Below are 27,317 nucleotides of genomic sequence, written 5' to 3'. Positions count from 1 at the left end.
CCACTGCTTCATTATTAGAACTCCATTCCTCATTCACTCAAAACATTATGGATCACATGAGAGCCTCCATTTAGGCCACGTCATCTTTCATCTATTCACAATATCCCATTATTCACATTTATTTTGGGCAAACTATGTTATTCAGTCGAGATCCCCTCACCCCAACCTCAAGAAAATACAAGTAACAGATACACTAATGTGATACAACTAGACTATTTTATTTGACTTTGGGTATGTCACAAAAACAAGGTTAAGCCCTCCCATTCACTGTTAAGAACCCAACATCATTTGCTTTTCCACGTCTTTCAACTCCCTTAACTTCCTATAGAAACACCTGTTCTTCACTTCCACTTCTCTTGGGACTCCACCTATATCATTACTTACCCTACTTCTTCATTGAAAAGTGTTGTGATAAAAGATTCACGTTCGTCATCCTCGGGCCCAGCGGCAGGGAGGTTCACCTCAAGTCCACCCCAACCTGCTAGTGCCATCTCCAGCAGGCATGTCACAATGCCTCCATCACTGATGTCATGCAATGCCAACACCTGGTTTTCTGAAATATGTCATATCATGGAATTGTGCCTGTACATGGTATATCAATATGCAAGAAAGTGGAGGAGGCTGTAGCCTATACATAATCTATTGCCCCAGGTGTCTCTTGCAGGACACCTACAGTTCCTAGGTAATCTATACATGAACAGGAAAATTGAGGGCTAGAACTCATCTCTATTTCTAGTACCCTTTTTGTGCAAAAGGGAATGCATGGGGGGCTTGTCAATGAAGTGAAGCAGCCTTGCTGTGGATGTTCCATGTCCTGCTACATTGTTTCTGACCTAGGGCAGTGGGTGGGATACAGAGATGACCCGTCATCCACGAAGAGCTAAGATGAAAGGGTGGTGGATGGGAGTGGGAGTGGGTATGTGCCTTTTGACTTGGCTACCTCCTTGATAGGGGGAAAAGCTCTCAGAGTTCAGATGAAAAGTTGCAGTAGTACTTAAACAAAAACTTTAGTCCCCTCATGGGTCAAAACATACTTTCTTGACCTACCTATATATTTACATATCTGTACATACCTTTGTAATTTCAGGCTACAGTATATACTTTTGACAACAACAAAAATCTTACGGCTGATAAGCTTCTGGATGACTTTGAAGGCAGAGACAAAAGTCTCAATTTCTTTCTGATCTGCATCTGGACACTGGCTACCCACTTGTCCATACACCTGTGCCAAGGCAGAGCCACCCATTCGTGCCTGTGATGTCACTGGTCTTACCCAGATCAGCGCCCCAGCATGGCCTCTTCCAGGACTCTTCAAGTCTGGTGTCACCACCTATAAAGAAGGTCCTTTCATACTTTCCATCTTTAGAGTTGCAAAGATACACGAGAGGAATTGCTTGACTAGAAAAAAAATATATATAGCCAAGATCCTTGAACAGTAGGCTTTGCACAATTGCAAACAACCCCACTAATGACAGTGGAGTCAAGTTGTGAAGTTGTATTTTGGCCAAAAATACTTTTGCCTGCATGGCTACTTAAGTGGGATCGACAATTACAAAGGACTGTTAGTTTCAGTTGCATAATATACATTCCCATAGAAATAAATATATTTCATTGCTGATAACAAGTATTTCTATCCTTGGGGACAACACTGTGCTGAAGAGGTGGAGTCTAAGGTAGTGATCGACTGATTCTGTTTGATATTTCAAAATTCCACTATCAGGAGGCCAGGACAATGCCCCTGACAGAGGATTTTGTAGCATGGAATTTAATGAACCAACTTGGTCCAACTCGCTGGTTGCAGATTTTTGCTCTGCCATCACCTTGACCTCCCAGCAAACAGCAACACTAACCTGTTTGGCCAACAAGCATCTCAGAGGTAGTAAAGGAGAGAATTAAGGTGGGTAGCAGGGAAGAGGGATAGAGATTAAAATAAGACCAAGATCTTGTGTGAAAATCACTTTCCAATCGTACACATACCAACAGCTTTTTTCCTCTTACAAGGGAGGTAGCCAAAGTCAAAGGCATAAATCTACCCCCACCCATTTCATCCCCACATACTCCACTCCCATTCACCACCCCTCCCTCCCTTCCTCTTTTCTTGGCTTCTCTTGGATGACGGGTCATCCTTGCATCTTGTCCACTGCCCTAGGTCAGAAACAATGTAGCAAGACACTTCACATCCATAGCATGTCCACTTCATTTAATTGGCTACCCACCTCTCTGTCCTCTCATGCAGAAAAAGAGAAGACTGGGAGAAATTCCTTTGGACTGCATCAAAATACTATTCACACATACTACTTCACCGCCCATCTCCCATTCACTTCCATGCATCACAGCATCATCCATTCACAACCATTCTCCACTCACCCCTATCTTCTGTCTTCTCTCTTCCTTCATCAATAGACATTCCCATCTTTCCCAATTCCCCATTTACCCCATCCATCCATCTCATACTTGGTTGCCCCCTCATGTTCACTCCTTCCACAACTCTTTTATTAATCTTTCTTCACTCATTCTTTCCATGTGTCCAAACCCCAATACTCTTACATCAACCCTATCTTCCAACTCCCTTTCCACCCCTGCTCTCCTCTTCACCTTGTTTCTCACTCTGTCCAGCATTTCATCTCAAACACATTTAAACTCTTCCTCTCTTATGTTCCATGTTTCTGTCTCATACAGTGCTGATGACACAATCACTCCTTCATACAATCTCCTCTCGGCATCCAGTCCCAAATGTCTATTTCTCATTACACTTTTTAATCCCCCAAGGCATTTACTTGCTTCTATCAATCACATTCTACCTCCACCTTCACTCCTCCCTTTCCTGCCACATTTGCACCCAAGTATCTAAAGCTATTCACTTCCTCCAGTCTCTCTCCCTCAATACTCACTTCTAATTTGCTGCCACTTTTTCCCCTTGTACATCCCATCACCTTACTTTTATCCAGATTTATCTTCAACTTCCTTTTTTCACACACATTCCCAAACTCTGTCACTAACTTCCTTAATCCCTCCTCTGATTCTGCTACAAGCACAGTGTTGTCAGCAAACAACAACTGACTTATATCCCATTTTTCTCCATTTTCTTTAACCATTTCCAATCCCTGGCCCATTACCTCTTGCACCACCCCATCCATATATAAATTGAACAGCCAAGGCAACATAACACATCCCTGGCAAAGTCCTACCTTTACCTCACACTACTTTTTCATTTCTAATTCTAACACAGACTCTACTACTCTTGTAAAAACTCTTGCTGCTCTTGACAGCTTTCCTCCTATCCCATATATCTTCAATACCTCCAACAGTGCCTTTCTGTCCTGTCATAAGCCTTTTCCAGGAGCCAAGAAAAGAGGGAGTGAGGATGGTGAATGGGAGTGGAGTATGTGAGGATGAAATGGATGGCAGTGGATTTATGACCGACTTTGGCTACCTCCTTTGTAAGGGTGAAAAAACTGTTGGTACATGTATGTATAAAGTCCCAAAAAATATCCTTATCTTTTCCTAAAGCTTTCTCACATATTTGCCTTACCACAAAAATCTGATCCACACAACCCCTACCTGTCCTAAACCCACACTGTTCCTCACCAATTACTCCCTCTGTTCCTCTCCTAATCCTCTCAATCAAAACCCTCCCATAAGCCTTCCAAACTACACTCAAGAAACTTATCCCTCTGAAACTGTTACTCTCACACTTGTCCCCTTTTCCCTTGTAAAGTGAAACTATACAGGCACTCCTCCAGTCCTCCGGCACTCTACCCTCTTTTAAAAAAACATTATACCTCACCAGCCAGTCCACCATCACTGTACCTCCCTTTTTTAGACTCTCCACATGACACCCATCCAACACAGGTGTCTTACCTGTTCTCATCATCTTAACTGCTTTCACCTCATCTTTCCTAATTTCTCGTCCATTTTCCTCATTCATCACTGTAATTTTCTTAGTGCTTCCCACTGTAACTACCTTTCCCTCCCTATCCTCATTCACATTTAGCAACTCCCTAAAATACTCTGCCCATGTTCCTCTTACTGCTGTCTCTTCCATTATCATCCCTCCATCTGCACCTTTTACCTTTTCTTCTCTACTTTTGCTCTCTACTTGATTCACCTCCCCCTTCCTCTCTTCTCTTTTCTTTGTACCTCTCATATGATTCTCTTGTCCTAATATGTAACCAATCTGTGAATGCTCGTTTCATTTCTTCTAAAACCTTCTTTGCTTCATCATCCCACCACTCAATACCCTTTCATTTCCTCTTGTCCTCCTTGTTCCACACACCATCTTTGCACATATTGTGACTCCCTCCTTGAAACATCCTCATTTCTCCTCCACTCCTAGTTCTACTCTATCCTTCACTCCCTCCCACTCTTCTCTCAGCTTCTTGCACTCCTTTTCTTTCTCATTTAAACAGTTTACTCTATGCACCTCCATACCTTCTGTCCCTTTCCTCTTTCTCCATCTATCTTCCACTCTCAACTTACCTTCCACCAAAAAATAATCTATCATTCCCCCACTCTCTCCCCTTTGAACATGTACATGGTACATCCAAAACTCTTCCTTCTCTTCTAGTTACCACTATATAGTCCATTAAAGCCCTATCTACCACCCTTCCATCCACCACACTCTCCCATGTGTACTTATGCTTGATTGTCTTCCTAAACACTGTATACGCTATCACCAACTCTTTCTAGACACATCATCTCTCCACTACAATTTTTCCCAACAACTCCACACTTACCAACCACTCTGTCTATTGGTTTATCTCTGACACAGCAGAACTGTCAGGGATCCAGCCTGCCAAGGTTGCCCTGCACCAACTCATTCATCGACTGGGAAAGGGTCCGCGGGGGCTGCCCCTGAACTATATGCGGCACCTGCTGCCTCAGGCAGGTCAAAGTCTTCTATGGAAATCGACCGGAAAGCCCCTCTGTCGGTCCGATTGCCACCCATGTGCCCACTTCTTTTGGCCAACGTGCCCTGGCCTGGCCTAGCCCGGCCTGGCCACTGACTGTGGTGGAGCACCCTGTGGACGAGCTAAGTGATGTTGGCTGACTGCTGGTCCATGGTGTCCAGGGGTGGGGTGCCCACTATTTTCGGCCGAGGTGCCCCGGCCCAGCCCTGCTGCTGACCTTGGCGGAGTACCCTGCAAATGGGCTAAGTGATGTCGGCTGACTGCTGGTCCATGGTGGCCGGGGGTGGGGTGCTCACTTCTTTCAGCCAACATACCCACCCCTGGCCACTGTGGAACAGCAGTCAGCCGACATCACTTAGCCCGTCTGCAGGGTGCTCTGCCACGGTCAGCAACCGGGCTGGGCTGGGGATCTCCCAGTAACACTACACTGACATTTCTCCCTAAACCTTCTATGCACCAATCTTAATATATCCAAAAAGCCTCCCTTTACTCTACACTCTTCTCACTACCAGGCCCATATGCACTAACAAAAACTCACATCTCCCCAGTTTCACCTTCATCCACATTAACCTTGAAGAAACCTTCCATTCCACCACACATTTACCTATCGCTTCACTTACTGGTATAGCCACCCCTTCTCTCCCTCATCTTGTCTTCACAACTGACACCCTCTCAAACTCAATCTTGACCCTCTATTTCAACTGTTTCACTCAATGCCAATACATCCATCTTTCTTCTCACAAACATACTATCTCTTCCCTTTTACTCTCATCTGTACCACATCCAAGCACATTAAAAGACCAAAACCTTAGTGTTCTGGTTGTAAAACTCCAAGACCCTCTTATGCCTTTGTCCCCCCCCCTTTTTTGGGGGGGGGGGATTGTACCCTTTGGGGCTACAGAGAGTAGGATCCCTAGTCCTAGCCCTGTTACATTTGTATCATCTTTTACAACTGAAGTAGGAACACTTGGTGGCAGTATTCTTTCTCCCCTACCACAAAGTTTGGTGAAAAAGGAAATGAATATTCAGAGAAGTGGTACAGGAGATTATTAAGAGTGGGGGTACAGCATAATGGAGGGACAGTTGCAGTATAATAAAGTAGCATAATTTCTCTAAGAATAGAGGTTTCCTCTTTGACAGACAAAATTATGTGGCTCTGGTTCGTAGGGGGGCCCCCATATAAACCCTAAAATATCAGTTGCATGCTACTGAGCAGCTTTTAACCCCACAATAACATGCAGCCAATATCCCAGATTGGGTACAAGAATGATGTATGGTTCAAGGGTTGTTAATGTCCATCGATCTATTGCCTAAGTCTCTTGCAGGGGACCCAGAGCTCCCAGGTAACCAGTAACGGCCACTAGATTGGTTCACAAGTCACTCAAGGAAGAAATATTTTCATCTGGGTAAAACTAAAATTGGGTGTTTGGTATCTTCTGTATGGTGATTACATCTCTGGCTAAACCTATTCTGTGTAGGTATCATTTTAATGTTGGGTGATGACTTGAAAAGACATGCTAGAGAGGTGCTTGTTTTTTATGGAAGGGATTTCTCTGTGGGACACATGTCTGGGGAAATTAGGTGGAATCGGGATATTGGTGTGCTTGTGATCTGAGTTGTGTATGTATGTTTGTATGGATATGTTGCATGGTCCTGGTGAAAGGTTGTTGTAGATGCACCACTGAAATCCCTAAAATACTGACTAACCAAAACATATAAAGCCAATATCCTACATAGGTAAGATATAAAAGAAATGTAGACATATATAGACAATACACAATCATTGACAAGACACAATAGACAGTCAAAGAGAAATACTTGTCATCATACTAGTTATAATACTTGTTATACTACTTGTCATTATACTTTTTATAATGGATACCTTGTTGACATCTGGACAGGGTGCATAGCAGGACACCACCAAATCGCCAGGGGACTTGACTAATGTTGCTGCCTTGCCATCAATGCCAGGAATCCTCGCAGCCATACTAAGGGAATCCTTGCCTCCATCTAGTCCGATTCCAATCTGCTTCATGATGCTACACATTGCCTGGCAAGCTTGATACAGCTGCCAGCCCTCTCCTGCCAACTTGGCAGCCCACATCCAGTTGCCTGAACATTTCACATCCTACAACAGGAAATATGTCAGTGTAAGGTCCAATATCATACTTCTTGTTAACAACCTGTAAAAGTTTTGAAGGAGAGTGGCAGGGAAATTATTCTCTTCTCTTGCAGGTACCCATCATGGGTCCCAGAGTATCTTAAGAGATATGCAAGTAAATAATTCAGATCGATTATGGCTAATAAGTTAAAATATACTTTACCTTGATGTCAGAAATGGCTGCAGAGACCAGGTTAGACAGTGCCTCCAGGACAGTGATGCGGGCGCCTGCAGAAGGATCCACCAGCAATTTAATTGGCTGCTCTCCAATACTTGTTGCACAGCCTCTCTGTGTATAGCCCATCCACAGAAATTAGTATTGCCTTGGTGTAGAAATACACAAATCAAACAAATAAATAATAAGATATCAAATAAGACCACTCCAGACTAAGATAAATCTTGATTTATGAGGGGCATTTACTTAGGTAGCCAACATCCTCTGATGTTAGGTCTACTAATTCTAAAAAGCTTGATGTCATGTTAAGTGGTTTGGGTAATTTTCTCTTTACACCCTGGCAACAATTATTACACTACACCTTGTCAAAGTGAGAGAGTGCAGTGACGGCGACATCTGCAAGGGGTGTGTGAAGAGGACCAACACACTGCTGCTGAGCTACCAAACCAGTCACTGAACGATCTACCTGTGGCAAGGAAACAGCAGAAAATAGGATTATGTCCTTCAGTAAATCAACAAGTCAGAGAAAAGAGTTTACAGCCCTGTAGTAGTTGGCAACAGTTCAGGCCCTCACACAGTGCTCTTTAGGAAGGAACAGTGGACTCTTTGTTTCTGTTGTATCAATATGGACCCATTTCTATGTCAACCCCCTTAACAATGGCAAACTACCTAAACATCAGCATTACCTTATTTGTCAAATACCTCTTACTGGCCACTGCTGGTAATCGTAGAACCCGTTCAAGAGCATCCTGCACAGTAGCATCCAATGGGAGAACCAAGGATAAGGGCACAACATGGTCAGTTGTCCAGTGGAAAACCTGTGTTTTGTGACACAAAATGGAAGAACTTAGTGGAATGCAGCTAATAACACACCAGTAGAGAGATCATAACATAACAATTTAGTGATTATCCAAGTTATTTTTAGCTGTTGTTACAAGACAAGTTTATGGTCAAAATGTAGATGCTGATTTCAATCTTCAGAAAGTTTCGAGGGCACCAACACTTGCTAAACTAGACAGGTTGATAAAAACAAAAATCACCATGTCCATTATAAGCCAGAAAGAGCATCAAGCACTGGCAGATTAAGGGGATAGGGCTGACTGGGTTGCTGCTAGGGGTCCCCAGTTATCATCTACCAGGTCTTACAACAGAAAAAGGCTTGATTTGCTTGCCACATACACCTTATCAGGCAGAGATCAGAAGCTACCCCAATCTGAATTCTAGCCTGGGCCCCCATGTAATCTACCAGTACTCATTACATTAAATCAAATCTTTTTTTTTTTGGGGGGGGGGGGCATCATCCCATCTGCCATAAGATTTTACTCTTCCAGGAAATTCCTTCAATAAAAAATCTATCTTCCCAAAGCATTTTGTTAATTTTCTTTCCAATCTATTGATTCTTGACTTTAATCATACAACCTATTTCAGTTAACTTGAGATCTTTTTACCTTTTGTGGCATCTTTCCAAGAACCCAGTCCAGCTTGAGGTCAACAGGATGCTTCCCCTTGACCAACTCCTCAATCCCAAGGTCCAGGTCCATCATGTTTTCCACAAGTCTCACCTTTCAGATGAATTTGCAGAGAAGAGCCAGGGAAACAATTAAAAAGACATTAGTACACTACAAAATAAACACACACTGTACACACCACACTGTCGACAGCTATCAACTAGAATTCCATAGGCTGCTGAATAAGATGAAAATTCTCAATAATGCAAAGAAAGCAAGAGGCCTATGTTATATTGAGTGGGAGGGGAGCACTTGAGGTTACCCAAGATGATCTCTGCATTGTTGAACGTGTCTATCATGAGAAAATGCAAGGGAACCAAGGCAGATCAGGAGAAAACGGTGACAAGTTTGATTCGAATGTTGACAAACTTGGAGCCCTCTAGAGGTGCTTATACTGAAACTAAATATAAATAGAGGCTTTGAAACCCCAAGAGGGATTGGTAGATTGTATGGTGATAACCTATTTTCTGGCTATGGTAAATATGAAAAAAGAAATTTGAGTCGAATCCTAGACATGGAAAGGGAGATGAATTTGAGTAGAAACTCATGGAAGAGAGTTCATAGAATTAAGAAAAGATTATTTTGAAGTCAATAGAGAGGTATGTGAACTAAAGAAGAATTCCAAAATAAGTAACAAGTGAATTAATAAAAAAGAACTGAGGTTAAATGTACATATGTACATAGACCAAAGGCTTTTCTCCCTCTTAAAAGGGAGGTAGCCAAAAAACAAAGGTCAAGTGTGAAAATGAAAATATGAAAAACAATGATACAACTAATAGAATTTAAAAAAAGAGGTAAATCACAAAATACAGGCAAGGTCTGAAAGAACTGAAGAAAACTTGGGTGCAGAAAATGTGCAGAAAATTAAGAAATGGAATGAAAACCGAAAATGAAGAGATAGCTTTTAAAGAAATAGTACATCAGATGCAGAAAAATGCAAAGGAAACAATTATTCAAGTAATCAAAGAAAAACCAAATTGGGTCAGAGATACAGTGGATATAAAAAAAAGTGTATTGTAGTATATGGACTAAAAGAAAAACATTGTTTGTTTAGGTATTTGAGAGAAAAAGCAGAAAAAGAAATGGCAAAAACAATTCTAAAGAAGTACAAGATGATGACCAAGAAGTAGAAAAAGAAATAGTATATAGAATGGGATAATATTCTAAAGAAAGAAATCGATCCTTAAAGATAAAACTAAGGTCACAAATGGTAGCAGAAGACATATTGGCAAAATCAGGTAAGTTAGCAAAGAGTGAACATTACAACAATATATGGATAAAAAGAGAAACTAATCTTAAGGAAAGAGAGAGATGACACTAAGAGATGAAGCTAAAAAAAAAAAAAGTGAAAAGAACGGAGACCAAAAGCAAGGAGTGCTATTGGAGAGTCTTAGAAATGAGGCTGAAAAAAATGGTACACCAAGGTAAGCAAAACAAAAGGAATAGAAAATGGGATGGAGAAGAAATAAATAAATAAAAATGGCCTATACTAATATTGACTGATTAATCTCAAGATTGAGTGAACTAAATGATTACCTGTCGGAAGAAAAAAAAAAAAAAAAAAAAAAAAAAATGGGAATTGTGGAGATGCAATTAAGGGGTCCACTACCACCAAATAATGTTGGACATGGGTTATATAATAATTGGATTAAAAACAGAAATGAGAAACAGAGCAAAGGAATCATGTTTCTGGCCAAGAAAAACTTAAATGTGATGAAGGTTACGGAGGGTAAAAACAGTGTGGAAATTATTGTGATAAAAGTTGAAGAGAGTGACATGAAAAGTAGAAAGTTTGTGATGATTTATGTGGCCCCAAAAATGGGCTCTTAGAAAGAGGGTGAGCATTCAAAAATGTTAGAAGATACAAGGCATTCATTAAGAGAGATGCTGAAGGATGGAGGTAACTTGGTACTTATGGGAGATTTTAACTGCAAAATCTGTTGGGAAGAGATGACAGTGAAAGGCAGAGAGGATCTATGGGGAAATGCATTACTTGACCTGACTATAGAACATACAATGACACAGTGGGTAAAAGAAAACAACAAGCTATGCCAACATGTTTGCAGATGATGCAAAAATCATGATAAGAGTGGAAAACAAGGAAGACTGAAGACTATTGCAAAAAGATCTAGATACTATTTTTTGCATGGAGCCAAGAATAGGAAATGAAGTTCAATAAAAAAAAAAAAAAAAAATGCAAAGTACTAGAAATGGGCAATAATGGCAAAAGGCCATCCTTAAAATATTCCTCAAGAAGTGAACCCATCACAAAAGCAAAAAGAGAAAGACTTGGGAGTGTTGATAAAAGACAACTTGTCACCTGACATGCATGTCAGCAGAATTGTGGGAGAGACATATGGACTACTGCAGAAGATTAAAGTAGTGTTCCACTATATGGGTGAAGAGATGATGAAAAAAATAATTAAAACTCCGATATGTCCAAGACTGGAATATGCCTCAGTAGTATGATCCCCACACAGATTGAAAGATGCAAGACTGAGAGAATACAAGGGGCAGCAACCAAACTGGTCCCCAGCCTGGCAGCTAAGCCATATGAGGAAAGACTAAGAGTACTGGTTCTGCCAACTTAGAAAGATTGAAGAGAAAGAGGCGATATGATTACATTATTCAGGTAACCAAAGGGGACAGATCGCATTGATAGAAGAGATCTCCTGATTAAAAATGGGAGGGATTTAAGAGGTCATGGAATAACTTAGGAAGTTCTATGGCCCAAGCTCAAGCAGTGTATAAGTTCAAATCTAAATATGATAATTGGAAATCAAAGATACAGATTAAGTTGGAACTGTACATGAATTTGAGGTTAGGTAGGATCAATTGGAGAGTAGGAGACGGGACCCAACGAGTGTTGTTCCGTTCCTGTATACTACAATTAAATAAATTAGGTAAATACACAAACACACTGAGAAGGGACAAACGCATAACAGGGACAAAATAAAAATGGAAAAGAGCAGAGGGGACAGTTAGGAAGAGGGGGGGGGGGAAGAGAAAGGAATAGGCAAAATATGGGAGGAAGGGGTGAGTTAAATGGTCGACCTACTTTGTCATCCTCTGTGATGACACCCACAGCCTCGACGCTGCATCGCTCCCTGCGACTCAAGTCCTTGAGGGCTGGCAAGTCTCCGGGAGCCACCAGCATGGCGTTGCTCTCCTGGTACTCAGCGCCCCAGATCTCTAACGTGGACAGGGTGTGGTCGCCCAGCTTGAAGGACTTGGTGAAAATGACCCCACCTGACCCTTCGCACAACTCCTTCAAGACGTTTGCTGGAACAAATATATGTGTGTAAATATATTTATATATATATATATATATATATATATATATATATATATATACAAAAATATATATATATATATATACAGTGAGACCTCTGATTAACGGACGTTAATTAGCTATGTTTGCGGTATTTTCGCTGTGTTGTCGGTGTTCTTGGTGCTGTTGTTTAGTGCGTGCAATCAGTATGCCACCCAAAAAACACTCCAAATCAACGGACACCGTTACCCCCCTTTTAGTCTGTTAATGAGAGGTAGTACTTATATATACAAAAAAAAAAAAAAAAAAAAAAAAAAGTTACCGTTGCCGCCGGCTCCCTGGTCGTGGATGGCCCGAATGGGGTTGTGGTCGCTCCTCTCGATGCAGCCCCTTAGGATCCGGTTCATCTTCTGCTCCATCTCGGCGTCTCCTCGCTGCACCGCCCCAAGGTCGCGCTCCACGGTGTTATCGCCCTGCACCTGCACAATAGACATGCAGCACGAGACGATCAACCCTTGATTGAGGTGGCAGGCATGTGTGTGATTCACCATGGTCTTGGATCACGTGTTGGACTCGTGATCAACAGCTATTTCCCTCCCGAAAAAGAGCTCAGAGCTCATGTATGAGCAATCTATGGGTAATGCCGTCATCTAACACGTGCGTGCGTGTACACACACACACAACTCCCCGCCCACGAGAGTTGGATAAACAACTCGCGGTGCAGTGATACTGAAATTATTTCAGCTCTGGGCGGGATTCGAACTCTGACCGCTGCAGCAGCGGTTGCGAACGATACCACTGCACTGTCGAGTGTGTGTGTGCGTGTGTACCCATGTGTGTACATATGTATGTGTATGTACAGTATATATGTATGTATATATGCATGTGTGTATATGTATATGTATGTGTATACTTTATAACTTTTTTGCTAATTCAAATTCGTTAGCCTCCAACATTAAGTTTAAAGTTGAATGGGAAGAACAAGGTAAGCTACCCTCTTTAGATGTTCTTATTGTTCGTGACGGGGACAAGCTTGCTTTTACCGTCTATAGAAAAGAAACCCATTCTGGTAGTTATCTTAATTTCTTCAGCAGTCACCCAAAGTAAAAAGTAGTGTCGCCTCAGGATTACTTCTTCGAGCTCTTAGAATTTGCAGCCCCCAGTTTCTTGAAGGAGAATTATAATAAAATCTCAACTTAGTAAATTAGCTTACCCGGATTGGTTCTTGGTCAAAGCCCTCAGCCGAGCGAGATCCAATTTTTTCAACACCGCCCCCATTTCCTCTAAATTTTCATTGGACAAGAGCTCCTTTATCGTTTAATTTTCTGATTCATTTATCCCTTCGACCAAGTTTCTTCCCAAAGACAAATTAAATTTAATTATTACCCTAACAACATTAACAAAAAGGTGGCAAATGTCGGCCAAGGGTTGAAAGAAGAGCATAGTAAGGGGATATATTCGATTCCATGTAAAGGTTGTGATTTAGTTTACACTGGACAGACTGGAAGGGATTTGAACACTAGGATGGTCGAACATAAAGGTTCCATTAAATATGGACAAGAAAGCTCAGCTGTGTTCCAACATGTCAAGCAATTTAATCATTGTTTAGATTGGGACAAAGCTGAGCTTATTTATAAATCCAGATGTGAGTTCAGGAGAAAAATGGTAGAATCTACTTTAATTGAGTACCAGCCCAATATAAATATTTCAAAGGGGCAATGGTCCCCGGATATAATTTCAGGACTTTTTATCACCAGCTTATTAAAAACACATTTGCCTCCTGACCTCACATACGGAGTGAGCCGAGGGTAGAGACCTCTCCCAATGTTCCCCTTTCTCATGTCAAGGGTGCTACTTATGTACCATTCACTATTCTTATTTGTATCTACTGAAGAGGATTGCACTTTGCAATCGAAATATATAGATTCTCCGTATCCAGTCTTTTCTACTCCAACAGTGGTTTTAAAGATATATATATATATATATATATATATATATATATATATATATATATATATATATAAAAGACGGGATCATATCCACAAAGGACCTCTCCGAGAAGCGGTTTGCCAGAGGTTTGGGGCTGACCACCCACTTTCAGAGGATAGGGTCCTTGAGCTTACCTGAACTGAGGACGCGGCTCCACCACCAACCCCGATGCGGTACACGGGTCCCCCCACCTTGACAATGAGGTCGCCTGCAAATGAAGAAGAAATCTCCAGCAGAATGTTAAAGTAAATTTCACCTACGATATCCAATTTTTTTTATATGAAAATAGAATATCATGTTATGAGCCGCGTGGTAGCCTGATGGATACCGTGTCGAACTCGAGAGTAGGTGGTCGTGAGTTTCATTCCCGGGATACGCTACATGCTTCAGTTCCCGATAGTCCTGGCCAGGCTGGGAGGAGACCCAACCAATGTCCTAGAAAACCCTCAGCTTGCCACAACTGACAGGGCTTAGGGTGGCGACTATTTTTTTTTTTCATTTTTTTTTTTTTTAGAATATGACAAAAGGCAAAGTAAACCCTTTAATCATCCACATCATAGCATAATTTTCATCCCTTTCCACTCTCCTCATTCACACCTTCCGTGCGATTGATTAGCAATTCATCCCTTTCCTGGCGATACTACCAATGGGACCTTTCGCAGTCAGGCTCGTAGATTCCTATTAGCGCTAGAATTTTCAATTGTCTTGGATTTCACGAGGCAAAGGGGTGACTTAGCTAATTTGGAAACCGATATTTAAAAAGAAATACGCCATAAATTGCTGCATAAATGTATTTGAAATTAAAAACATGACTCTTAATGTTATAATTTTTACTTAGTGGCGTGTGATAAGGCTTTGTTAATTTAAGGTAAAATTAAAAATAGGTAATTATTTTTACTGAAGTAACTATGAGCAGTAAAAATAAGAGAATGTTGATTTCGGTTTGTGCATTTTATCTGAGTGTTGAAAAATAATGGATATCACTGTCACGTCCTGTATATGAAGATAATCAGTGAGATAAAAAATAACAACAGTGGTGGCGGACGTACGAAGTTAACGACATTTTTGTAAAGAATAGCCTCTTAGATCTGCTGGGAGCTATTTTCAAACAAATATGACTAATTTTACGTGTGCCGTGGCAAACTGCACATCAGATTCAAGAAGAAAAAAAATAAGAGAAAGACAGTTTATCGTACCGAAAAAATTAAGTCTTCGATGCAAAATTATATTTTCGATACATTACATGGATTTGCCTATTGCTTGGTGCATTCAAATGAAAGTATATATCAGTATACGTCCATTGAAGTCGGTAGAAAATGACAAATTGCTTGGCTTGATACAATTATAGGCTGTTTTACGAATATCATCTGTGATTATAAATAGAGGCTCAAACAATGCTATATGCCGTTTGCAATCATGAAATTAATTGACTTAAATTTCAGACACAATAATGTACAACGATACACCTCTGTAAGCTTATAAAACTTGCCCAAAAAAGTATTTATTTTCCGGCAAGAATTACAAAATCTGGCAATGTCTGGTATCAATTTGCTCACTGCGAAAGGTCCCATTCATTCCCACAGTAGAGCCTCTCTCATGGAAGAGGTAAAAATTAACGTTTGTGTAAACTCTTGACTGCATTTCTGAATCCCGTACACACTGTTGCCTTTGCATTTTGGGAATTTCAGCTCTTATCCACAAGGTGTCAATACACTACGCGAAATACTATCTATACTTACACCTTTTTCCGAAATTCGTTTGCCTTTGACGTGAGTGTTTTTGAAGTTCAGTTTTCACTGGTTAAAAGCAAACTTAAGCACTCATTTCTTCAGAGTTTGTATGACGATATACTTGACATAAAAATTCACTACTATACATACACATTTTCCCGAAATTCACTTGCCTTTGGCGGGAGTGTGTTTATGGACGAAGTCGTGGTCCAGGGTTCCCACGCCTCCGCTAAACATAATGGGCTTGATCCATTCGCGCCTCTCCACCTTCCCTCCGTCCCCTCCACCTGCATGAGGGCGTCACCAATGTTACCAACATCCAAGAAAAAATGGAAAATAGGACAATTCACATCAGTACTGTGTCAGCAATCTAGCGCTTCTATCCTTGGGTATAATATTACACCAAAGTAGAGTCAGAGGTAGTAAAAAGATCTGAGGAGAGTAGAGAGGAAGGTTAGTAGAAATTAAAAGTATTTAGAACTCTCCTTCACACACATGTGCGCGCGCACACACACACACACACACACACACACGTATGACTGCCGTGTAGCACGCATGGACTATTGAGCGTTTTTTCTGCCTCAATTTACGAGGTATGTTCAATAAGTAACGAGAAAATGTCAGGCGAGACATTAAATATGATTTGATCAAAATACTACTTCATGGTGAAGTACACATACATATATTCTATAAAATGACTAACTGGCAACTTTCTATATTTGTAGGTCTGAGTGCAGCGGTGAACGTGGTGGAACCAGTCTGATTCGGTTTGCCGATCTGTGAACACTTGTCAAGATGCAGGGAAACATGGAGCAAAGTTATGCCATCAAATATTGTGTTAAACTTAAGAAAATCAAACAGAAAATCTTATGGAATGTTAAAGGAGGCCTATGGGGATGAACAGATGAGCCAAGCAAGTTTCTATCGGTGGTTTAACAGATTTTCTGAAGGAAATGAACAGGTTGAGGATGAACCCAGATCTGGAGCACCGAAAAGTGCACGCAAGGAGGAAAACATTGAGGAAGTGCAAAGGTTAGTGATGCAAGACCGTCGAATATCTGTGAGGATGATATCTGAAGCTGTTGGTATTAGTATTGGCACAGTAGAGACCGTTCTGACCGAAGTTCCGAAGGAAGCTCCACAAAGTCTGTGCCAAGTTCGTGCCAGAGATCCTCTCCGATGACCAGAGGCAGTTTCGTGTGGAATGTTGCACTGACATTCTCGAAATGATAGAGGCTGATTCAGGTTTCCTGAATAAGGTAGTGACTTGCGACGAGAGTTGGGTGTTCACCTATGACCCTGAGAGCAAACGTCAGAGTGCTCAGTGGAAGCATGCGACCTCCCCCAGACCCAAAAAGGCAAAGATGAGCAGGTCGCAAGAGAAGGCCATGGTCATTCCTTTCTTTGACTCCCAGGGGCTCATTCACGTTGAATGGGTTCCTCAGGGTCAAACCGTCAATAAGGAATATTACCTTACTGTTCTGAAAAGGTTTAGGGAGAAGATGAGGAAGAAGAGGCCTCAGCAGTGGAGGAGTGGTCAGTGGTGGTTCCACCAGGACAATGCCCCATGCCACAAGTCAACGCTGGTGACCACCTGGATGGCCGACAGGGGAATGAAAGTGGTACAACACCCACCCTACAGCCCTGACCTAGCCCCTTGAGACTTCTTCCTGTTCCCACGCATGAAAGACAGCCTCAGGGTAACCAGATTCCAGTCAACAGAGGAGGTGAAAGAGGCATCGGAAAGAGAGACGCATGCAGAAGTGTGTAGATGCGAGAGGCAATTATTTTGAAGGAGACAAAGTTTTGTAAGCTTATGAAAATAGTGTCACTCCTGACATTTTCTCTTTACTTATTAAAAAAAGGTGTATGTCATGAGCCGAAAAGTTTCTTGTTTGTATGTTCGGCCATTTTGTGTCATGATCTAAATCAATTGTTTTCTCGTGAGAGAGAGAAACACACTCCCACAACAAGGGACATATCCGGGTGCACCTGGAGATGCCTATGTCTCGCTGGCAGCGGAACCCACCTAGCTCAGCGCCGAAGGACCTGGCGAACCCGGCCAGGACGGGCTCCCCGAACTTGTTGCCGTAGTCGGAAGCCCCGTTCGAAGCCTGGATGGCGACTTCGAGGGGCAATGCGAAGTTCGGTGGGTAGATAGCGTTAGGGTCTTCCCAGGGCATGTGGTAGCCTGGCAAGAAACGAATTAATAGATAACTAACCAAATAAATAAATAAATAAATAAAGTCATAAACAAATATATAAATGATAATTAAACAAACGACTACATAAACATACATATACCAAAGGCTTTTTCTCCCTTACACGGGGGGTAACATACGTACAAAAATGAGCAAATAAACATAAATATGTGAATAGATAATATCATCTAAACCAGGGATATCCTGAAACATAAATGCTTGGCAAAAGTAACAGTTATTTCAGCACAGAAAGGGTTGGGCAAATGCAAGCATTAACAAGGCTGTATTCATTTTGTGTCAATACGATACAAGTAAGTGCATGTGGCACCAGTAGAGCCTGCTGGAGTGAGTGTGAGTGAGTGTGTGTGTGTGTGTGTATTGGGGGTCAGGAATTTTTGTAGGGCACATGGTACAAGGTTAAACCAAGATACACACTTCATATTGGCCGCATAGGCACATATTCACATAACCTACGAGTTACATTTTGACTCATCAAGCATACAACTTGGAAAATGAACGAAACTGTATGTGATGGCCGGGAAAGTGTAATATGTGTAAGTACATTTGATTGTACCGCTCCCGACTGCTAATTCAGCGATCCGAGTTCGACTCTCGCCCTGGGGTGAATATGTCACCAGTGCTGCACTGCGAGCCAGAATTCCAAATATGGCATATAATGAGTCACAACATTACCCAAAGAGCGGGCTACATATAACCACTGAGCTCTCCTCTGGGAAGGAAATGTATGTAGATCACATGTCCAATACGTGATCCATGACTGTATTGAATCGTACAAGAAAAACACCATGTAAGGACGGAGCCTTTATTAGTACGACGTTTCGCTTGTTATTTGATAAAGCTGCAAACGAAATGTACTATACCCTATGCACTGAGATCTGACCGTTAGGGCGGAGCACTGGGGGTTCCCCTGTGGTGCCACATATAATTATTTTATAATTTTATTTTATTACATAATTCTATTTTATAATTTTATAATGTTGCCTCATATGATTATATTATAATTTTTTGTCACACACCACCACTGAGATAAAAATCAAAGCAATGTTTTCTATACAAAGGTTTCGTTTCTTTAAGTGTAGATATGGCATATGTGCATGCGAGAGCGACGTTGCCACTACATCTAATCTCTGGCCCCGCCCCCCTCACACTGCATTCAGAAAACATTGCATCCACACGCACGTTCTCGCCATGGATGCCCATATGTGGCAACACCGGGAAATCTCCTAGCCACGCCTTATCGGTCATTTCTCCTTGCGTTGACTATAATGAAGGTCCCGTCCCCAGCTTTTATTTTGATGGACTTGCCAGCAACAGCTAATTACATACGAATGACATGATGCATGTATAAATGCATGTGCAGCCATTCAGTGCAAGTTTACTTAATTTACCTAATTGTGATATAAAATGTAGACGTACCCCAAATCACGCTCGCCCAAACTGGCTCGACAAAGAAACTGAAAAAAGTATTGCTAAAAAGAGACAGGCTTATAAGAAATGCAAGTACTCGGGTGCATCTAACGACTATCAAAGTTATGTATTAGTACAGAGAGATTTAAAAAAGAAAAAACTAAAACGACAATACGAAATGAATGTCGCTGATAAAACCAAAGAGAATCCCAAAGAATTTTTTAGTTACATCAGAGATGAAATGGTTGTTAAAAATCACATTGGTCCACTATTATCTGCTGATGATCAAATTGAATATTTGAATGAAGGAATGTGTGATATTTTGAACAAATATTTTAGCTCAGTATTCGTAAACGAAACACTTCACAGTGAAGTACTAACTGAAACCTGTGGTAATTCTCGAGGAAACTTACTGCTGTAAGTATAACAAAAGAAAAAATAAAAGATTCATAGAAAAACTCAGTTATTAAAACATCAGGGCCTGACGGTTGGCATCCAATAATCTTAAAGGAAATGAAAAACGAGATTGTTGTTCCTTTAAAAATTATTTTCAAGAAATCCATCATATCCGGAGATGTCCCAAGAGATTAGAAGCTAGCTAACGTTACTCCCATATTCATAAAAGGTGACAAAAGGAATCCAAATGACTACAGGCCTATAGGTTTGACTTCAATCGTAGGAAAAATGATGGAAACCATCATCAAAGTTGCTATCGAACATAATTTAGAAAATAACTGTTTGATAAATGATAGCCAGCATGGTTTCAGACGGAAACGTTCTTGCGTGACTTACTCGAATTCTACAACACAGTTATCTCGAATTATGACAAAAGAAACAATATAGGTTTAATATATCTAGACTTTTCAAAAAAGTTTGATAGCTTTACAAGGAATAAGTGGTAGCCTATTAAGTTGGACTAGTAATTGGTTGAATGATCGAAAACAGAGAGTTGTTTTCAATGAAAAAAACTTCTAGATGGAAAATGTTACGAGTGGAGTTCCTCAAGGTTCCGTTCTTGGGCCATTTCTATTCGTAGTATATATAAATGATATAGACCACGGACTAAAATTTATTATTTCAAAATTTGATGATGATACAAAACTCTTTAGAATGACAAATAACCATTTAAACCAATTAGATATTCAAGATGATTTAGATAAATTAGAGCAATGGTCTGAAAAATGGATATTGAATTTTAACACAAGTAAATGCAAGGTAATGCACATAGGTAAAAATAAGTACGATTACAAGTTATTTGGAAATTCGTTAACACAATTGGACAGTGAAAAGGATCTCGGCATAATTATCAGTAAGAATCTCAAATCATCTAAGCAGTGTATTTCAGCCTCTGAGAAAGCAAATAAGATTCTAGGACTGATCATGGAATCTTTTGACTTCAAAAGCTCATCTCTCATTAACAAGCTATATAAATCATTAGTTTGTCCACATTTGGAATATGCTGTTTCCATACGATCACCGAATCTCATTAAAGACATTGACAGATTGGAAAACGTACAACGGCGAGCCACAAAACTGATAAAAAAAAAAAAAAAACTCGCTGGGTGAGCGGGTTAGGGCGTCGTTACTTGCGGCGTAGGTCAAGGGGATGGCGGTTTGAATCCTGACACCGACGAAGTTGAACCAAGGGCATGGTTAATTAAATTCCACGCTACAAAGTCCTCTGTGAGGACCACTGTCCAAGCCGGATTGGGGGATTTTTGTGACGTTAAACCATATCATCATCGTCATATAAAAAATAAATCATACGAAAATCGACTAAAACATATGAATCTGTTTTCCTTAAAAAAGCGTAGACTCTGAGGTGACTTGATACAGGTCTTTAAGATTCTAAACAGAATTGACAATATCAAAAGTGACAATTTTCACACTGAATGAGAATCAGACAAGGAACAATGCTCTCAAACGTATGGAAATAGATTTAAAATTTGGAGGTGGGTAGAAACAACTTCGCCAACCGTGCAGTTAATGAATGGAATAAACTTCCTGCAAAGGCAGTGCAATGTAGTTCAGTTCGAAGCTTTAAAAATCATTTAGATAAGCACCCAAGCAAGATGCTGTAACGACTCATTTATCTTATATTATTTATTTGTTTTGTTATAATTTGTCTGTTTATTATTATTTGCTCGATTCTCTTATCATTAGTTATATGTCAATTTATTATTATTTACTATTTACCTGTTTATTATCTAATTATACCTATGTATCTATTTTATTTATTATTTACATTAGTTTTTATTTATTATTTTATCTATTTATCATTATGCTTTTTTTTCGCATCCGACCTAGATATGGACCAAAAGGTCTCTTGTCGGCATGCTCCGCCTTTGTAATCCTTTATGTAGAAGGGGCCACTCCGCAATGATTTATCAGCTGTTGCAGCAGCAGCAGCACGTTCCACGCGCCATCCAGCGAGTGAACGACTAACTACAGAAAATCTACATGGACTGGACGAACTATAACCCGCCCCACTTTCCTATTGTAACACGAAATGATGGCTCACCTTTCCACATACTGCCTACTTTATACTGTAGGTTAAAAAGGTGTGATTCACCATGGTCTTTGATCACGTGTTGGACTCGCGTGCAGATGGACATGTGGGTTATGTATTTGTGTTGAGTATGTGGCGGTGTGCAGTGGAGGGTCGACTGTTGTTTGGCGACGTCATGTCACACTGACCTGGGATGTGGAGGTTGCCGAAGCAGTAGCCCGCCGTGCCCGCGATCACGTGACCTCCCCGACCGACAGCCTGCACGTCCCGGATGCGGCCCCCTGTACCTGTTGTGGCGCCGCTGAAAAATAGAAAAACAAGAGTGGAATGAGTCAAAATAAACAAATAATTTACAATAAAAAGCAACCACATGATAATATGAATATCTAAATAAATTAAATCACTAATAATAAACGAAAAATACTGCATATGATGACGATAATAATGATAATAATAATAATAATAATAAAAACTTATATTAGCAATAATGATAGCAATACTACTAATTATATAACAATAACTGACACTAACAACAATGGCTATCTTTTCCTTTCTCATTTTACTACAAATTCAGGTTAAAGAAACAACTTTGCAACTGTCTGCATGTGCCGCAAGTTCACCTGAAGGGCGCAACGCCCGTTGGGAAGTTGTGCGTCTCTGCCGTGAAGACAATATGACGTAATTTCTCCTCAACGACGAACTCCGACGATTTGTTAGGGTTTGAGGCCGTCACCACTTTAGTGTTGTACCCCTGGATGCCGCTGGAGACGGGAGGAGGAAGGAGAGACAGGTCAGGTCAACGGTGAGATGGCGAGTGGTTGGGTTTCAGTGATCAGCGCCAAAGAGGTACAATCTCTATGTAATAGAATTGTTGCTTTAGAGAAGACTGTTGAGGGCCTTATAGAGGAGAATAGAGTTTTTCGCTCGAAGACCTAAAACACAGACGACAAATCATGTTTGGAACATGGGTGGAAAAAAGATGACAAACGAAATGCTGAGAGAGGGTAAAAAGCCCTCACCAGACCCGCTTGAATGCAGAAACTCTTTTCAAGTTCTTGCGGGTTTACAAGAAACAAAGAAAATGCAAGAGGATAGGGCAGTCGCTAGATCCCTGCCCAAAGGTAAGATTTTGGTTGTAGGAGATAACCAGGTGAGATATTTAGATAAGGTCTTCTGCGACAAAGATAGGAAGCATAGGACCCAGTTGTGTTTTCCCGGGGCGGGGATAGGTGATATTAAAGACAGGATTGAAGAGTGTATAGTCGGGAGAAATGCGAGACCCATCGTTTGCTTGAGTGCTCGGGGAAATGGCGTAGGTAATTTAGGAAGTGAGGAATTATTTGCGCGGTTCCGGGATGCGCTAGACAAGATTAGGAATAAGGGAGGGGTTCCTGTTGTATGTGGAATCCTTCCGAGGCGTAGAGTTGGAGGCATGTGGCATTCCAGGGCTATTGCAATGAATTGCAGGCTGGCAAAATATTGTAAGGCCAATGGATGGGCATTTGTCGACAAATGGGATCGGTTTTACGGTAAGAATCATCTACATATAAGGGACGGGGTGCACTTGTCGCCCATATAATTTCTGCTCCATGGTGAACCCTCGAGCGAGTAGGCATCCTGCCTTTTTTTTCGGGTAGATTACGTGGGAGTCGGGTGGGGGGAAGTATCGGATTATATTTTAGGCAATAGAAACAGCTCAACGAGGGACTGTGTAAAGAATCACCAAATCAGGTGGAGGGAGGATAAATTAAAAGTTTACTATACAAACAGAAGCGTATTGAACAAAGTTTATTTACTGCGAGGTAAAACATGCGTAGAGGGATTTGATATTTTAGCTATTACTGAATCATGGATCAATAAGGCACTTAGACATTTCCTTCTGAAAATTGGGATAGAAAGATACATTTTTTTCCCATAAGGACGGGATTGGCAGGAGTGGGGGAGTAGCACTTTTCGTTAAAAATACAATAAACTGTATTATCAGCAATTCGATTAAGGAATATATTTGTGTGGAGATTATAGGCAAGAATAATGAACTTATTGGCGTCCTATATAGATTTCTTAACCTCAGCATTGAACAGAGTGATCCCTTGATTCATACAATTTGCAGGGCGTCGCAGTACAAAAGCGTTGGGAGATTTTAATTATAGAAACATTGACTTGGAAATTTTAGGAGATCAAGAAGCGCAAAATTTCTTAGATGTGGTGCAAGATAATTTTCCTAAAACAAATGGTTACCGATCTTACGAGGGGAAAAATACTCTGTACTTACTTTTAACTAATAATTAATGAGCACCTAACGAGTAACGTAATAAAGTGGGAGATAGTCTAGGCTCTAGCGATCATCAAGAAACAAGATTTAATATAATTTAGGAAAAATAAAAAAGAACGAATAACTTTCAAGTACTGGACTTCAGGAGAGCCAATTCTGACAGGATGAGAGAATATACTAAAAATTTAATCACTTACGGGACCGACCCAGGGGTGTGTGGCGGGTCAGATACACGGTCAGTCATTAGCGCTGTCAGGGGTCGGGTCACGGAGGGTATGCGTACCTTGGGTCAGGTCACTTGCGGGCGCGGGGTCAACGGCCAGGTCAGTGATTTGAATGAAATGTATAGTAACTTAACGTGTTTAATTCTAAATGCACAAAATAAATTTGTTCACGTCAATACGGAAGAATAGTAATACTTCCAAATGGATGACAGACATGCCGAAACACGAGATCGGAATGAAAAGAGGACTTTGCGTAAGAATAAAAAACGGGGAAAAACACCTTAGATCCAAATATAACGATATGGCAAGACTGGTTAAAAAGAATACGCGCATAGCGAAACGTAACAATGAAATTAAGGGTGCCAGACAAGAGAGATCCAACCCAAAGGGTTTCTTTCATCTCTTTAAAAAAAAAAGGCAATTCAAAGTGATGAAAATGTCATGATAGAATCGGAGGAAAAATGAGCGAGGCGTTTAACAAATATTTTCTCTCTGTGTTTACTGAGAGGTTAGATAAGGTCCTGACTGCGATCCGATTTTCAGTGGGGATGAAGAAGCTAGAGTATCTAATATCAGCACAAGTAAGGTAGTAGCCAAACAGATTGAAAGACTTAAAGCTACAAAATCCCCAGGTCCAAACGATTGTTTTTTTTCCGAGAGCATTTAGTGTAAATTTGAAATCAGCGACTAGTTGACAGAAATATTTAATAAGTCGGTAGACACTAGTTTTGTGCCTATTGCAGGCAAACGTTCTAATTTTCAAAAAGGGAGGTAAATCGTCTATATGCAACTACAGGCCAATCAGTTTAACATCAGTTATAGGTAAGATGCCTGAATAAAAAATAGCTAATGGACTCGGATTCCATCGACATAATAATACGATTCGTGACTCACAGCATGGTTTCTTCAAGGGTAATTCATGTGCAACTAATCTTCTATCCTTTTACACTAAAGTACATAAGGCGTCAGATAACAATGATAGTTACGATATTATTTACCTTGACTTTAGCAAAGCGTTCGACAAGGTGCCCTACAAGAGACTGCTAAATAAAATCAAAGCCCATGGCATAGGAGGAAAAGTGTTAGAATGGATTACGGCTTGGATCAATGACAGAAAACAGCGGGTCACCATAAATGGTGTAAAATCCAGGTGAAGGAGGGTTTCTAGTGGGGTCCCCCAGGGCTCGGTTTTGGGTCCCTTGTTGTTCATTATGTACATAAACGACTTGGACAATGGGATTAATAGTGATGTTAGTAAGTTTGCGGACGACACTAAAACAGGACGCCTAATTAGGTCAGGAGACGACGCCGAGATTCTGCAGGATGATCTATTGTTCACATGGTCGGTGAAATGGCAAATGAACTTCAATATCTCAAAATGCAGCGTGTTAAACGTAGGGCTACACAACCCCGAAAATAGATATAGCTTAGATAACACGTTTTTAGAGAAAACTGAGTGCGAGAGACACTTGGGAGTTCTAGCGAGTCCTGACCTTAAATCCAGGAAAGTGCATTAGCGCCAGGAATAAAGCTAACATAGCATTAAGTTTCACTGCTAGGACGGTTACGAATGGAAGTGAAGAGGTAATCATCAAACTCTGTCTAGCGTTAGACCCATCTTGACTATGTGGTAGTTTTGGTCTCCGTCTTATAGAATGGACATCAATTCACTAGAACCAGTGCAGAAGAGAATAGCCAAAATGATACATGGTCTCAGAAATTTACCTTACGAAGAGAGACTTAGGCACCTTAACTTACACTCTCTGGAAAGACACAGATTGCAGGGTAATCTAATAGAGGTGTTTAAGTGAATAAAATGCTTTAACAATGGTGACGCTAACTCATCACATTAAGACAACAGGGCAGGACTCGCAGATATGGATTCAAATTGGACAAATTTAGATTTCATCAGGAAATAGGCAAGAATTGGTTTACTAATAGGGTGGTTAACGAATGGAATAGACTTAGTAACCATATAGTGAGCGCTGAAACTATCAGTTGTTTTAAGAAATGGTTAGACAACTTTATGGATGGGGATGACAGGTGGTAATGGACATGGAACTGCTTAGTGTAGGCCTTATGGTCTCTTGCAGTCTCCTTATTTATTATGTTCTTATATGTACATCTGTCAAATTTACTCTTGTTGTGGGTTGCATTTTAGCAGGGTTTCTATATCTTTCCAAAAGGAATTTAGTTTCCGATGAAAGGAACAAATGACAAGTTATCTCAAAGTTTTTTTTTCAAATAACCACGATACAATAAACATAAAAACTGTAAAACTCAATTTTCTTTTTCTTCATTTACCTCGAATTGTCAGAGAACTTAATGACATTGTTGGAGTTGGTGGTGGCGGGCATGTTGGTAGACATAATAAGCTCGAACAACGAATGAGGCAGTTCCTTGCCATCTGCCACGTAGCGACCCTGAGCAGAAAGATGAGGAGAGAAAAATAAAAATATATAAGAAAATAAATGAATAAGAAAATGAATAAATGAAATAAAATAAAGGATCACCTGAAGAATTGTCATCCCAAAACGCCTACCTGAAGAATCGTAACCCCAGTATAGCCCACTTATAGTATTGTCACCCCAATCAACAACACATGAAGAATAGTCACCCCAGTTAGGATCGGTTAGGTAAGGTAAGATTAGGTTAGGTTAGGCTAGATTAAGTTAGGTTAGGTGAGATTAAGTTAGGTTAGAATAGGTTCGATTAGGAATCGTCACCTTAGGATAGCCCACCTGAAGAACTGTTACCCTGGAGAATTATCACCCTGTCGAAGTCTGGGCTGACAATTCTTCAGGTGATCCAAAATAAAATATCACAAGACAAAGATGACAGAGTAAAAATAACAACACATATTTTTCTTCAAGTCAGTTCTTTACGATAAAAGTCTCACGATGTAGTAAAAAAAAATACATCGTAATCTATGATTTGAA

The 27,317-nt window shown here is 40.6% G+C and overlaps 1 protein-coding gene across 1 annotated transcript in view; it reads right to left on the bottom strand.

Annotated features, from left to right (window-relative positions):
• Pfas (phosphoribosylformylglycinamidine synthase) overlaps window positions 1-27,317 on the bottom strand; it is a 64,186-nt gene that overhangs the window by 18,878 nt on the left and 17,991 nt on the right. Inside the window, exons 7-21 of the mRNA XM_076202990.1 lie at window positions 26,683-26,801; window positions 22,503-22,643; window positions 22,071-22,183; window positions 17,774-17,935; window positions 15,918-16,031; window positions 14,149-14,222; window positions 12,348-12,504; window positions 11,813-12,036; window positions 8,695-8,808; window positions 7,933-8,064; window positions 7,608-7,712; window positions 7,235-7,360; window positions 6,793-7,038; window positions 1,126-1,330; window positions 385-553 (exon numbers count right to left, since the gene is read on the bottom strand). Of these exons, the coding sequence (XP_076059105.1) occupies window positions 385-553; window positions 1,126-1,330; window positions 6,793-7,038; window positions 7,235-7,360; window positions 7,608-7,712; window positions 7,933-8,064; window positions 8,695-8,808; window positions 11,813-12,036; window positions 12,348-12,504; window positions 14,149-14,222; window positions 15,918-16,031; window positions 17,774-17,935; window positions 22,071-22,183; window positions 22,503-22,643; window positions 26,683-26,801 (2,201 nt within the window). The remainder of the gene's footprint in view (window positions 1-384; window positions 554-1,125; window positions 1,331-6,792; window positions 7,039-7,234; window positions 7,361-7,607; window positions 7,713-7,932; window positions 8,065-8,694; window positions 8,809-11,812; window positions 12,037-12,347; window positions 12,505-14,148; window positions 14,223-15,917; window positions 16,032-17,773; window positions 17,936-22,070; window positions 22,184-22,502; window positions 22,644-26,682; window positions 26,802-27,317) is intronic.

The sequence above is a fragment of the Oratosquilla oratoria genome, chromosome 19, assembly GCF_046742065.1.
Source record: "Oratosquilla oratoria isolate Oo_2021 chromosome 19, ASM4674206v1, whole genome shotgun sequence".
NCBI classification, from domain to species: domain Eukaryota; kingdom Metazoa; phylum Arthropoda; class Malacostraca; order Stomatopoda; family Squillidae; genus Oratosquilla; species Oratosquilla oratoria.
Note: the sequence above shows the minus strand (reverse complement) of the source record. Positions and strands in the feature narration are given on the sequence as shown.